Source organism: Neovison vison, chromosome 13, assembly GCF_020171115.1.
Source record: "Neovison vison isolate M4711 chromosome 13, ASM_NN_V1, whole genome shotgun sequence".
NCBI lineage: Eukaryota > Metazoa > Chordata > Mammalia > Carnivora > Mustelidae > Neogale > Neogale vison.
In genome coordinates, this window is record NC_058103.1 from 2,438,124 (window position 1) to 2,452,653 (window position 14,530).

A 14,530-nucleotide genomic window follows, 5' to 3' on the forward strand; every position below is an offset into this window, starting at 1 on the left:
GGCTGCCCGGGAGGGGAAGCCCGTCGTGGCGGGTGGCCCGACGGGGGGTGTCGTTTGGCGCCCGCTCGGTTTCGGGGTCTCGCGGCGCCCCCGTGGCCCCCCGCCTGCCGTTCGCTGGGCTCGCGTTCGGAGCGCGCGGCGTGGACTCCCCGTGCGGCGTTCCCACGCCGGGCGCCCCACGGATCTCCGCAGCCCTTCCTTCCCTGGGTGGGAAATTCTGTTGCATTTAGGAATTTACCCAGGGGATGGACGCGGGGGGCCATCTTGGGAACCCCTCGCGCGCGGCTCGGGGGCGGCTGCGGTTCGCGTTCCCCGGCCTGCGGTCGCCGTGCTGCGGAGGTGCAGCGAGGTCGGTCCGCGGCGGTGCCGCCTTTGTCCTGTCCTCCAGGACGCGCTCTGCCGGGGGGTGGGCCCTTCCCTTCACCTGCGGCCCGGGTCGCGGGGCGCGCCGCTGGGGAGGTGGACGGCAGGACTTAGGAAGGGAGGCGGGACTGCCGGCGCCCGGCGCGATGCCCTGCCTTCCTGAGCGCCTTCATTTTACGTGAAATCCTCTATCGCGCTTACAGCAAAGTGACAACAGAATCCCTGCTTGAAGCGACCAATTCTGCGCTGGAAGTCACGTTTCTGACGGAAAGCGCCGTTTCTCCGCATTTTCTGCTTCGGCACTGCTCTCGCGCGGTGCTGCCCTCAAGGACGTTTAGATTAGACGACCCCCCCCCCATCTTTCAAGTCATTTCCTGTCTCTTGATAATCTCTTCTCCCCCTTTTGAACTCGTTCCAGCACATCGTGTTTACAGAGCCTTAAGCTTTGACCTCCTTGATCCTCAGATCCTTCTTTGGCATCGGGGCCTGTTGGGTTTCTGAACACTTGGTTTTAAGTGCGTGGTCGTCTCGTCGCGGAAGGAGGGCAGGAGGGGCCTCCGAAGATGCCGAGCGCTGCTTCTGCTACTTGTTAGCGTGTGACCTTGAGCAAGGCAAGGTCTCAAGCCTGGAGTTCCCTCTGAAGTAGGAATAAAAACGCACCAGCGTCTGAGGGCTGTCCTGAGGACCCACAGGGGTGATGGGTCCCAGAGTGCTGTCAGACCGAATGCCGTGCCGATATTTATTATTGCTAATATGGCTCTGAATTGTCCGTTTCTAATATTAACCTCTGCGAGATAAGGCACTTGAAGCTGTTCCCGCTCGAATTCTCGCCGGCTAGACGTGGAAAACCGAGACTTGGAATTCGGAAAGCAGTGTTAGTTAAATCGCCTAACAGTGGATTGCACTGTGTACTGCAGTAATATTGAAGGGTAGCGACAAAATTTTGATTGGTTTCATCATTTGCAGCGTTTACTTGTGAATACCCTGTTAGGAACTGGCTTACATTTTCCATATGGTACGCTCAGACGTTTTCCCTCTGTTGCGCACGGTTAGAGTTTCTAGTCTGTCTTTATCAGGTTTTTTTTTTAAGACGTTTGCTTACAGTTGGGAAATTTCTTCATGATACTCAAAGTAATCAAATACTACTTTAGAAAAAAGAGATAAGTCTATTACCTATTTAAAACACACTGCTTTTGTTTTAAAATGCCTTCTAGAAACAGATGGTATTTCTCTTGGTCTCTCTTTTGTGGACTTTGGGGCTGTATTTCTTCTAGATCCCTAAAAAATTCTACCTGGAGGATTGAGTCCTTCCTCCATTAACACAGTTGAGGCTAGTGGTTGTAGATTTAATACAGTTCTAAGGACATGCCATTCTTTCTTGGTCCTGCCTTAAACTGTGTATCCAAGATATAAATAAGATTTTTCTTTATTGTATAGTTGGTGTTCATCATCATGATGAATCATCAAAGGAAGATTAGATCATATTTTGCATACTTTGTATAGAGCAGTACTTCCAATACGAATGTAATGGGAGCCACACAAATGTGATTTTTTTTTTTTAAAAAAGATTTTATTTATTTATTTATTTATTTGTGACAGAGATCACAAGCAGGCAGAGAGGCAGGCAGAGACAGAGAGAGGAGGAAGCAGGCTCCCTGATGAGCAGAAAGCCCGATGCGGGGCTCGATCTCAGGACCCTGAGATCATGACCTGAGCCGAAGGCAGTGGCTTAACCCACTGAGCCACTCAGGTGCCCCCACAAATGTGATTTTAAATTTTCTAGGAACTACATAAGAAGATGATATTTTAGTAGTGTCTTTTATTAACTCATTATATCAGAAGTGTTGTTTTAACAAGTAATCAACAGGAAGAAATTTACTAATGTGGTGTTTTACTTTTTTGTTATTTTACACTAAATCATTGAAATCCAGTGTGAAACTGATGAAGTTTTACATTTATAGTACACCTCAGTTTACAGTAGCATGTTTCAAGTACTCAGTAGCCACATGCGGTCAGTGGCTACCATCTTGGGCAACATAGGTTTATAATATTTTTTTTAGTTATTTGCAAATTGGCAGTTAGTGTGTATTGTCTGTGGTAACTTTTAATTGATCAGATGGTTTACTGTAGCAGCCAGTCTCTCAGCTGTTGGGAATAAATGGGAGTATCCTGCCACGTTTTCATCTGACACAATAAAGTCTTTGTAGAGGAGTTCAATTTGCCTGTTATGGGAAGTTCCGTGACTATTTACTTTTTTTTTTTCTTTTAAGTGGGCTCCATGCCCAGCATGGAGCCCAGTGTGGGGCTTGAACTTGTGACCCTGATATCAGGAGTCGGTCACTTAACAGACTGAGCCACCCAGGTGCCCCTGGGACTATCTACTTTTAAACAAAGTTATATTTTGGAATTTTCCCTTATTAAAATAGTTTTGCGTTCTGATGTCCATAGTCATTCACCTTTTAGTCAGTGGATGACATTTTAACAATGTTTTCCCAAGAAGAAAGTGGGCTGTACTTTAAAGGTTACTCGTTGGGTCCTCCCTAAGATCCGGATCTGAAAGCGTTTAGGCCGCACCTTAATAACTTCGATAGAAATAAGAATATTAATAAAAATAGCCTGATTCAGGCCATGAAAGTATGAAAACTGCCTTGCTCATTGGTCAGCAGTTGGTCACGCTCTTTTCAAAAGAGAGAGAGCACTTCGCAGCTGGTAAAACTTCCTGTGCAGAGGCGAAACATGTATCCGGGGAATGGCGCTCAGGGTACTTTATTCTCTTCCAAAGGAATGTTAACGTGAGTAAAGGAAGTTCAGTGGTTCTACAGTGTGTGTTTTTTTTTGTTTGTTTGTTTTTTGTTTTTTAGATTTCATTTATTTATTTGTCAGAGAGAGCGAGCACAGGCAGACAGAGAGGCAGGCAGAGGCAGAGGGAGAAGCAGGCTCCCTGCCGAGCAAGGAGCCCGATGTGGGACTCGATCCCAGGGCGCTGGGATCATGACCTGAGCTGAAGGCAGCCGCTTAACCAACTGAGCCACCCAGGCGCCCTACAGTGTGTTTTGTTCATACGACAGGCACTCTGTTGGTAGTGTTTCTGTCATGTTGGTAGTGACTTCTTAGCTGCAGTGGACGCCACGTAGTGTGACCAGCTGATTCCATTCCTTTCTGTCCTGGGAGCCGTTTCAGCTAGGGGTTAAATGAGTTTGTACTTAACATTTAGTTCTCATTAAACTTATTTTGGGTATTCGCTTTCTTCCCAACTATGAACAGAGATACCTGAGGTACTAGAATAGGTCTTTCTTTTCTTAACCCATCAGCTGTCCTGTAATTGATACAATTAGAAGTAGGGAGATTGAGGTTCTAGTCCCCACTTGTTAGCAACCTTGTGACCTTTGCACTTAATTTGTTTGGGCTTCAGTTTCTCACCTGTGAGTGAGTTGGTCTTGGTGATTTCCAGCTGTTTATGGTTGGCCCGGCGGTTGATACGTAGCAGATACTTTCATGAAGGGCAATAATCAGGCTGCATCAGAGGCTGAGGCAACCGGACACTTGTTTTGACAGCCCTGACAGTAAGCTTGTTCACTGCCCAAGTGTCTTTGTACCATAGAAGAAGATAAGGGCTCCGTAGGTGTTTACTATTATTGTGAATTAATAATTTAGTCACTTGATAGGCTTGAATGTGTAGCCTAATGCAGTAGCCAAAACCCTGAAGACTGGAGAAGATTTTCTTTTTAACTCTAGTTTCTTTCTTTATTTTTTTTAAGTTTTTATTTTGCCAAGGGAGAGAAAACCAGCTGGGGGGAGGGGCAGAGAGAGAAGCCTACTCCTGGCTGAGCAGGGAGCCCCGTGCTGGACTGGATCCCAGCACCCTGGGATCATGACCAGAGCTGAAGGCAGCTTTCAAACCGCTGAGCCACCCAGGTGCCCTTTTTTTTTTTTTAAGATTTTATTTTTGCAAGAGAGAGAAAACTAGTTTCTCTAAAACAAAAATTACAGGCATAATATTGTCATTTAAAATAATTCTAGCCTTTAGATTGCCCAGAAATTCATAAAAGGAAAAGCAAAGCCTTGGTCATACAAAGATGTATATTTAAAAGCTTGTATTATTGGGGTGCCTGCCTGGCTCGGTGGGTTAAGCGGCTGCCTTCGGCTCAGGTCATGATCCCAGCGTCCTGGGATCGAGTCCTGCATCAGGCTCTCTGCTTGGCAGGGAGCCTGCTGCCCTCTCTCTCTCTCTTTCTCTGCCTGCCTCTCTGCCTACTTGTGATCTCTCTCTGTCAAATAAATAAGTGAAACCTAAAAAAAAAAAAATAAAATAAAAGCTTGTATTATTACGGCTTTATTGAACTTAAAAATCGTCTTTGTGGATGACTCTTCTGAAGGCTGCAGCGCGAAGTGGAGCCGTAAAGTGGCAGCTCTGGCTTCTTCCTGCGGCTCAGGCTGGCGATCGTGAGTAGCTGTGGTATTTGTCATTAGGTGCTGAGGCCCTGTGTCACAGGTTTTGTGGCGGTATCACTGTTTTTATGGAGAACTGAGGCTCAAGAGGTAGAGAAACTTGGCTAAGGTCCTCCAGCTGGTAAGCAGTAGAGCAAGGTTTGAAAACAAACAAGCTGACTCGAAGCCTTTGCTCCTAATCTTTGTGCCAGTCACTTAGGGAAGTTTGTTGTAGTCCAAGCACTTTGCGGGGGGTGCTAGTGAATTGAATTTGGCAGAATTTTCCCTGTTATGCTCAGCTCAAACAGAGCTTATTATTTAAAAGAATCCTGAGGTGAATTTTTTAAAAATTCTGGTATAGTTAACATACGGTGTTATATTAGTTTCGGGTGTACAGTGAGTGAGTCAACAATTCTCACATTACTCAGTGTTCGCATAAGTATACTCTTCTTCCCCCGTTTTATTCACCCCTGCCTCTGGTGACCATCCGCGTGTTCTCTCTAGAGTTAAGAGTCTGTTTCTTGATTTGTCTCTTTTTTTCTTTGTTCTTTTGTTTTGTGTCTTAAATTCTACATATGAGTAAAATCATTTAGTATTTGTCTTTCTTTGACTTATTTCACTTAGCATTCTATCCTCTAGCTCCATCCATTTGTTGCAAAGGGCAAGATTCCTTTTTTTTTTTTTTTTTTTTGCTAAGTAATATTCCATTTTGTGTGTGTGTGTATATATATACACACACACAGCATCTTCTTTATTCACTCATCTATTGATGGTCACTTGGGCTGCTTCCATAATTTGGCTATGGGCAGAAAATGCTGCAGTAAACATAAGAGTGCATGCATCTTTTCAAATTTGTGTTTTCGAATTCGTTGGTTAAATACCCAGGAGTAGAATTTTTTTTTTAAGATTTTATTTATTTATTTGACAGACAGAGATCACAAGCAGGCAGAGAGAGAGAGAGAGGAGGAAGCAGGCTCCCTGCTGAGCAGAGAGCCCGATGTGGGACTCGATCCCAGGACCCCGAGATCATGACCTGAGCCGAAGGCAGCGGCTTAACCCACTGAGCCATCCAGGCGTCCCCAGGAGTAGAATTTTTAATTATATGTTCTATTTTTAATTTTTTGAGAAAACTCTGTAGTGTTTTTCAGAGTGGCTGCCCAGTTTACATTCGCACCAACAGTGTTTAAGGTTTCTGTTCTTAACATCCTCACCAAGACTTGTTGTTTCTTGTGTTTTTGATTTTAGCCAACTGACTGGTGTGAGGTGATATCTCATTGTGGTTCGGATTGGCATTTTCCTGATGCCAAGTGATGCTGAGCATCTTTCCTTGTGTCTCTTGGCTGTCTGTGTGTCTTTGGAGAAATGTCTGTTCATGTCTTTTGCCCATTTTAAATTAGATTATTTGGGATTTTTTTTCTTTGGTGTTACCAAGGTAAATCTTATTGATAAAAAGTGATAGTTACCATCATCTTGAGTTTGGGGACAATTCTTATTTGAATGTAAATGTAAATTTTCCGTTCTTAGCATCCACTTGGAATAGTCTGTGCCGATATATATGCTTAAAAGTTACTTTGGATTTTTGGCATGACAGGAACATAAATTGTCATCATGTTATTGTGTTGAAGTTATATAACTGGTTGTGGACATGTATTTTTGCGTGTGTTTGCACAGATGGGCAATGCAGCAAAATTCGGTGGTATTTTGGTGCCCTGAAGTATTGTTGCCATAGTTATTTTACAAACTGTGGTTCTGGAAATGAACTTAGGAATGGTGGTAATCAAATTCTATTGTGACACTTTCTTGGCTTAATTGCTTTGTTTTATTTTGCTGCAAATGTAGCTGTATGATTGTTCATACTAACTGGTAAGCAAAATCTACTGTTACTGGATTTTGTAAAATAAAAATCTTTGCATGGTGACATGTAGAACAATAAAAGACTGGGAAAATGAGGTTGTTTTAAAATTAATGACATTCAAAATCTTAGTGTATAGTTCAGTACAGGATCTTGCTAGTACTGTTTTTAGTATAGCTACAGAAAATGTTAACTGAAGTTTTGGCAGAATCATGATTTTAAATATATGTCATGATTGTAAGCATCCTAGCTCAGGCAGATGTAAAGGCCCTGTGGTAGGACCATACCCAGCATACTGGAGAAAGGAAAGGTGGCTGGAGCAGAGTGTGTGAGGGAGAGAGAGAGAGATAATCAGAAAGGTGATGGTGATGGGGGAGTTGAGGATCTTGTAGGACTTTACAGTTCATTCATTTAGGCTTCTTTTTTAAAAAAAATTCTTGACATTTATTTGAGAGAGAGTGAGTGTGAGCGGGGAAAGGGGGAGAGAATCCCAAGCAGACTCCTTGCTGAGCTAGGGACCTGACACGGGGCTTGATCTCAAGACCCTGAGATCATGACCTGAAATCAAGAGTCAGACACTTGGGTGCCTGGGTGGCTCAGTGGGTTAAGCCGCTGCCTTTGGCTCAGGTCATGATCTCAGGGTCCTGGGATTGAGTCCCGCATCGGGCTCTCTGCTCAGCAGGGAGCCTGCTTCCTCCTCTCTCTCTGCCTGCCTCTCTGCCTACTTGTGATCTCTCTCTGTCAAATAAATAAATAAAATCTTAAAAAAAAAAAAAAAAAAAGAGAGACGCTTAACCGACTGAGCCACCCAGGCAGCCCTCATATAGGCTATTTTAAAGACAGGAGTTATGATAAATTTCTACCGAAGGAAATGAAACAAGTGATTTATTTTTTATATCGTAAATAGTTCTGAGTAGTAGGCATTGCCTAGATGTAGCAGGTAGGAGTGTGGGTCTTGGTGTCAGTTGGCCTAAGTGTGGATTCTGTCATCACCATTCGGCTGGCTCTCTGGCTTGGGTAAAGTTACCTGGACCTTCCGTTCTTAAACCGAGGGTAATAGCAACTTTGTAGGGTCGTCAGGAGGATCAGGTTGATTATTGCAGTGGAAGGGGCCTGTTGTGTAGTAGATGTTCTGTAAATGGTAGTTATTCATGGTAAGTTTTGTTTTTTCTGGGAAGCTTTCACCGTCTCTGCGTTGGCCAGATATACCAATAGAGGTGTGCTACCCAGTGCGTCGTCTTCTTTTAAGCTATGATTTATATGCCATAAGTTCACCTTGTAACCTATACAGTTCCGGGGGTTTGAGCGTCATCATAAGGTTGTCCAACCATCACCACTGCCTCCTTCAGAACACTTTGCCTGATGTGTCTTTGTGGTACTTGCTGTAGTTGCAGTGTTAAACGCTCGTTCGTGTGACCGGTTAAGGTCTCTTCTTGTCTTAGACTGTAAGGTTCATGAGGGCAGAAGCTGTCTTCTATCTGTGCCACTTACCACCAGCTCCTGTGCCAGGGACTGATCACACAGTTGGCGCTCAGTGACAGTTTGTTGCATGAAAGAAGATGTAATGGGGAGAGTAGCATGGGACCCCTTGTGAAGAGGGTTGTGTGTGATGTAGTGGGGTTCACATGGGATCCTGTGGGTCATCAGAAACCATCAAACATTTATAAAAAGTGGAATAGTGTGATCAGATTTGTTTGAAAGAGGGATAATTCTGAAGCCACAGAGAGTGGACTGTGGAGTAAGGGAGATTAAAAAGAAGCAGGAAGAGCGGTTAGGAGACCAGTTGGTGCAAACCAGCTTTGACCTGCAGAAGAGAATGATCCAATCAGTAGGTAAAAGAGATCTGATGGACGGTGTGTGCTTGTGCTTGTGTGCGCGCGTGTGTGTGAGTGTGTGCGGTTGAGAGAGGCAGGAAGGAAGCCCAGCGGCTGGTGTTGAGGATAACCGGTTTATTGCTTCAGCAGCCAGGCTTGTCTTTCCTTTAAGATAAAGGCCACTTGAGAAGGAATAGGTTTTCAGGGCTTAAGGGGACCATTGAGTTTTATTTTGGTTGTATGGAGCTTGAGACGCCTGCTGTACCGAGAAGGAGGTTACTCTTAGATCTTAGGGTAAAATAAACACACCCAGTAAAAAAAAAAAAATCACTTGCCCAATATTAAGTGGTTTTTAATGCTGTGGTTTAGGCATTCTAGGTCGCTGCCTGGCATCTGTGGCAGACCACACATATCGTGCCTTGTACTTGTCAGTCAGCCCCACCCCGAGCCCCCACTGGGCCCGCCGGAGCTTCCCGGGCCGGGGCCGGCCTGACCTCTTCCATCTTGGTGCTCTCAGCACCTGGAAGGCTTCCCATGCGCATGCACACTGTGTGTAGCGGTCCGAGCTGTCTTTGCACTGACGCTTCGGATTCTGCTTTCTACTCTAGGCTACGTTTACATTTCTAATGGCAGTCTTGAAAATAAAATTAGTAAGTAATAATCAACCTCACAAATGGTCAACATATAGACAGAGATTTTTGTGGTGGACCTGGAAATGAGAAATGAGGTTTGGGCAAAATGTGAAGAAAGATGAAGAAAAATTTGACAATTTTAGGATTAACAAGAAAACAAACCGGACAGTAGGAACAAAGAGTGTTTTGTGATAGGAAATACATGTGAAACAGATAGCCTAGTGGTTATCGTCTCAGATTCTCGAGCCCAGGTTTCACATTCTGGCTTTGCCACTTGCTAGTCCATGACTTCCGACAGATTATTTAACCTCTTCATGCTTATTTTCCTCTTTAAAATGAGTGTAATAACAGGATGTTTCAAAAAGCCATTGTGAGGATTGTCGTATGCTTAGAGCATTCTGTTAACAGACAGAATAAGTACTCAATAAATGTTCTCTTAAGTTTTCTCTAGCAACAAGAAAGTTTCATGGTGGGCAGGATTCAGTCAGAAAAGGACCCTAAGTGCATTTTATTCCACTAAGGTGGAATGCTTATGTTCTTCATGCTGAGAGAACATGGTAGTAATGGCAAAGTCTATCAAGTTGCTAGGACAGAGAGAAGGATTGGCTTGCTTTTCTTGGAAATTAAAGTTTACCTTCTCTTTCCAGTACCTTCTGTTTTCTATTTTTTTTTTTTAATTTTTATTTATTTACTTGACAGACAGAAATCACAAGTGGTCAGAGAGAGAGATTAGAAGAAGCAGGCTCCCCGCCGAGAGAGGACGCTGGGATCATGACCTGAGCGGAAGGCAGAGGCTTTAACCCACTGAGCCACCCAGGGGCCCCACCTTCTGTTTTCTAGACCACAGTTTAGAACCAGGATACGATTCAGTTCACTCGTGTTCTACCAGTGAGCTGAAAGTTACCCCCTTCTTTCTGGTCTGTACTTAGAGGGTACCTTCCAGGCCACCCCATATAAAATGCCCCTCCGTTTACTTTATTTCTCTTTATAGTACTTATGTCCCCCTGGCATTTATTTATGGCATTTGTGGGATGTCTTCATGCAGGCAGGGTTTTGTTTTCTTTTGCCACTGCAGTAGCCCCAGTGCTTGGGATGGGGCCTCCCCCAAGCATTCAGTAAGTACTTGTTTACTGAATGGCCTCAACAGGCATTTAGGGCAGTGCTTATATTGCTGGTTCTGTGCCAGGGCCAGGCATGGGCCTGCTCTCCTTGAGCTCCCAGTGGGGAACAGTCATGTAAACAAGTGTCATTCCAACAAGGTAAAAATCGTTACGAGCGGTGGAGCACAGGGTACAGCAGAGCACAGCAGCAAAAGGAGTCCTCCCAACCTTGGGATGTCGGGGGAATTCCCAGAGAGGAGGTGATGTTTGCATGGAATTTCAAGGATGAGGGAGAGGGGTAGAGATGATGGGGAAAGGCTTTAGGTAGAGAGTTGAACACGTGCAAGTCACTGAGATCTGAGTCTGCGTGATGTGTTGGGGGAGATGGCCTGGAGAGTGAGGCCAGTTGAAATGAGGGAGGCTAGGAAGGTGGGTACAGGTCAGATGCAGAGGGCCATGTGTGACCTGCATAAGAGTTTGAACTTGATCCTAAGAAAGATATGAAACTGTTGTGGGTTTTTTTAAATTGTGGTAAAATATAATAACACAAAATTTACCAATTTAGCCGTGTTTAAGCATGCAGCTCTGTGGCATTAAGTGCATTGACAGTGTTGAGCAACCGTCACCACCATCTGTCTCCAGGACGTACTCCTCTTCTCAAGATGAAACTACTGTTGCAGGACTTTGAGCCGAGTTGTGAAGTCCTTCACTCAAGTTCAAGTTGGTACTACGTGTGTAGAGCCTATGGGAGGACTCAGGTAGTTGAGGCAGAAAAGGGCCTCTGCTCAGTCAAAGAGTCATGGAAGAATCTAGCACTGAAGCCAGTGTGTGGGAGACCCTCTTGAGGCCTTTCTGCACACGTGTTGCACAACCCAGACTCACCTGGCTTCTCAGTCTCCAGACGCTGTATCTGAGGTTGCTGGGGGGAGTGCAGCTGCGGGCAGTCTGCTGGGAACCACAGAAAGACACACTTTAAGCACAGCCCACGGTTGTGGTCTGAGGGTGGGCAGCCTGACCTCCGTCAACACCGAAGATAATCACAATTACAGATTGCAGATTACACACACGGTGGTGGTTAACGTCCTCCTGATGACTGAGTCATCAAGAAAAGAGTAAATAATACCAGTGATGTAGGCGGCGGCTGGGTACATTTCACGTGAGCTCTGTCCAGTAGAAACATAATGGGAGCCACAAGGTGTTTTTTAAATTTCTAATAGCGGGTTAAAAAAGTGTAAAGAAACAAATATAACTCGCTATATCCAAAATTATGTAAGCGTGTAGTTAATATTAAAACCTTATTAGTGAGATACTTTACATTCCTTTTTCATACAGAGCCTCTCAAATTCAGAACATATTTTATACAACCAGCACATTTCATCTCAGACTAGTCACCTTTTTTTTTTTTTTTTTAAAGATTCTTTATTTATTCATTTGACAGAGAGAGATCACAAGTAAGCAGAGAGGCAGGCAGAGAGAGAGGAAGGGAAGCAGGCTCCCTGCTGAGCAGTCCCGATGTGGGACTCGATCCCAAGACCCTGAGATCATGACCTGAGCCGAAGGCAGTGGCTTAACCCACTGAGCCACTCAGGCGCCCCCAGACTAGTCACCTTTTAAAGTTCTCAGTAGCTCTGTGTCTGGCTGGCTGGTGTGGCCATTTCATGGACAGGCTTGGTTTCAGATTTGGCCTCAAAGGAACTGAACTCTCAGTTACTCAGAGTGCCATCATTCAAAACATACCTCAAGGATTATAGGTGGCTGGCGTTTCATTGTAATTTTTATTTACTAGTTTTTGGTTTTGTATTTGAAGAACTGTTGAGAGGCAATATAGTGCAGGAGTTAGCATGGATTTGGGGGCAGACCGTCTGGCTCTGCATTTCCTACCTGTGTGATCTTGGATGAGTTCCTTAACGTGTCTGTGTCTCAGTGTCCTCATCTGTAAAGTTGGGGTTGTTGCAGTACCCACCTCATCGGGCTTTGTGAGCACTACGTGAGCTGTTCTGTGAAAGAACGTCCGACAGTGCCTGGCATATGTGAAGGCGTATGGGTATGTGCTGTTATCCCCAAAATGTTCAATGATTTCGATGCAGTACATTTTAAAGACGTTCTTGCTTTGGAGGCAGCTTAACTTCAGATAGGCATTTAACATCTTTCACAGTGAAGAAAAAAATGTGAATTGCAGTTTGGTGGGGATACTTTCTAATTGATTTCTTTGAGTAACTTTCCTGTTTGCTGCAACATCGAGGATGCTTAACAACCACAGAAATGGTGTCATTAATAATTAAAGAATTTTAGGATTGCAATTAAAATTAGGAAAATGTGAAGGGATGAATTTAGTACTGTTATAATTAAATTCTCTTGAAAATACTTCATGAACCGTACTATGGCTGGGGAGACTACCTAGTTCTAATTTTTTTCCCCTTGGTCTTTTGCAACACTGGATTATTTTGAGAGTTTTACCTTATTGCTATTATTTATAAGTAGAGTGGAAGGGTAACAAAAGTAAAATCAAAATATGAGAAGATAGTTATGTAGAAAGTCAAAGGCATTTAAGAGGAGGTCCTTTTTTTTTTTTTTTTTAAAGATTTTATTTATTTATTTGACAGAGAGAGATTACAAGTAGGCAGAGAGGCAGGCAGAGAGAGAGAGGGGGAAGCAGGCTCCCTGCTGAGCAGAGAGCCCGATGTGGGACTCGATCCCAGGACCCTGAGATCATGACCTGAGCCGAAGGCAGTGGCTTAACCCACTGAGCCACCCAGGCGCCCCTAAGAGGAGGTCCTTTATCGCCTTCTAGAGTAAAGCACAACTGGAAACATAACCAAATTATGGTTTGGGTATTTAAATGTCAAGTTCCTGGCATAGAAGAAAACAGTGCCTGATGAGGGGGTTCCTTAATCACCGCTGTTTTCATCTTCCTGCCCAGTTAGTGGGACAGTTAAGCAGATTCTCTCCATTTAGAGCACAGTCAGTCTACGCATATCCTGGCTCCCGTATCCATTCGCCACTCCTCTCCACGGCAGACTCCTTTGTCTCAGCCTACATGTTGCTTCCTTTGGGAAGTATGTCCTGGTGCTGGCATCTGGATCAGGCGGTCCTTCCGTGGGATGTCATGGCGCTCCACAGTTTCCCACTGCAGTTTCCTGCTGTCTGTCTCTGTCAGCTCCAAGTTCAGTGACAGTGGAGACGTTGACTACGTGTGCCCTGAGCTTGGCCCAGGGCCAGATTGGGCTATGTAAAATGCGCTAAATGAATGAGTGATTCTGTAAATGTGTCCAATTTGTGTTCTTTACAAAGTAGCACTTTGCTTCACAAGATGGGATTTGGCTTCTTGTGCCTCTTCTGCTGCAGTGTTTTATGGTAAAACAAGCCAACCTGAGAGCCCAATTCTAATGTCTTTCTGTGGTTGTTGGCCTCACGAATTAAATCCTCAGATATCATTGTTAATAGAAAATACCATATGGTCCAGCCGGTGTCTCATATTCCTTTTGGGGAGTTGCTAGTAATTAGATTCTAAAGCTTATATGGGGTAACTGGGAGGAGAAAATAGGATATTTTAATTTTTTTTAAGATTTTATTTATTTGACAGAGATCACAAGAAGGCAGAGAGGCAGGCAGAGGGGGAGGGAGAAGCAGGCTCCCTGTGGACATGGGGCTCAATCCCAGGACCCTGAGATCATGACCTGAGCCGAAGGCAGAGGCTCAACCCACTGAGCCACCCAGGTGCCCTGAAAATGGAGTATTTTTATAGTAGCAGTAATAGTAGGTGCTCATGCTTTTGGTAGTAAAGTCAAAGTAGCTACGTTCTATGACTAAATTTAATGGAAAAATGAACTTTTGTTTTTACTTTGCCTGCTTTTTTATTATGCAAAAACTGTTATTAAAGTCTTCTAATCTGAAGTTATATGGCTAATGATACATAGAAGAACCTGTTTCTAGCAGTTTATGAGATATTGGCTAATAGAGGAGAAATCTGGTGCTGGAGTATACAAAGATCAAAATTCTGCACTGCTGTGGAGTCAGACAGGACAAGACTATAAACTCAGGATTCTCAGTTTTTCCAGACTCAAACTGACATGTAGATCTTTGCAAAATTTCACTGCTTTCATATCTTTTCCCCCTCCCCCAGTAATACCTAGCATAATCTACACTGAAGTGCTTTAGGCTTCTGTTTCGAGAATTTCAGTTTCTTGTGGGTTGAAGCCTTACTTGTTTATGGTCTCTGTTACTATAAAGTAGGAAGGGGTCAAACAAGTAACTTTCCTAGTGCTGACTCCTCACGATGTGAGCTTAGAGCTGAGTTAGAGGGCGCACGAAAGGGAAGCTCCTAGAGGAGCAGGTGGGCCC

The 14,530-nt window shown here is 44.3% G+C and overlaps 1 protein-coding gene across 2 annotated transcripts in view; it reads left to right on the forward strand.

Moving 5' to 3' along the window:
* Positions 1–14,530, forward strand: part of PPP1R13B (protein phosphatase 1 regulatory subunit 13B) — a 90,426-nt gene that overhangs the window by 389 nt on the left and 75,507 nt on the right. The window contains exon 1 of one of the 2 annotated variants that reach the window (XM_044229889.1): positions 1,359–1,378. The exons of the other annotated variant lie outside the window; for it this stretch is intronic. Coding sequence (XP_044085824.1) covers positions 1,376–1,378 — 3 coding nt within the window. The 5' untranslated portion in view covers positions 1,359–1,375. Of the gene's footprint in view, positions 1–1,358; positions 1,379–14,530 lie in introns of those variants that run through there. 2 annotated transcript variants of the gene reach the window in all.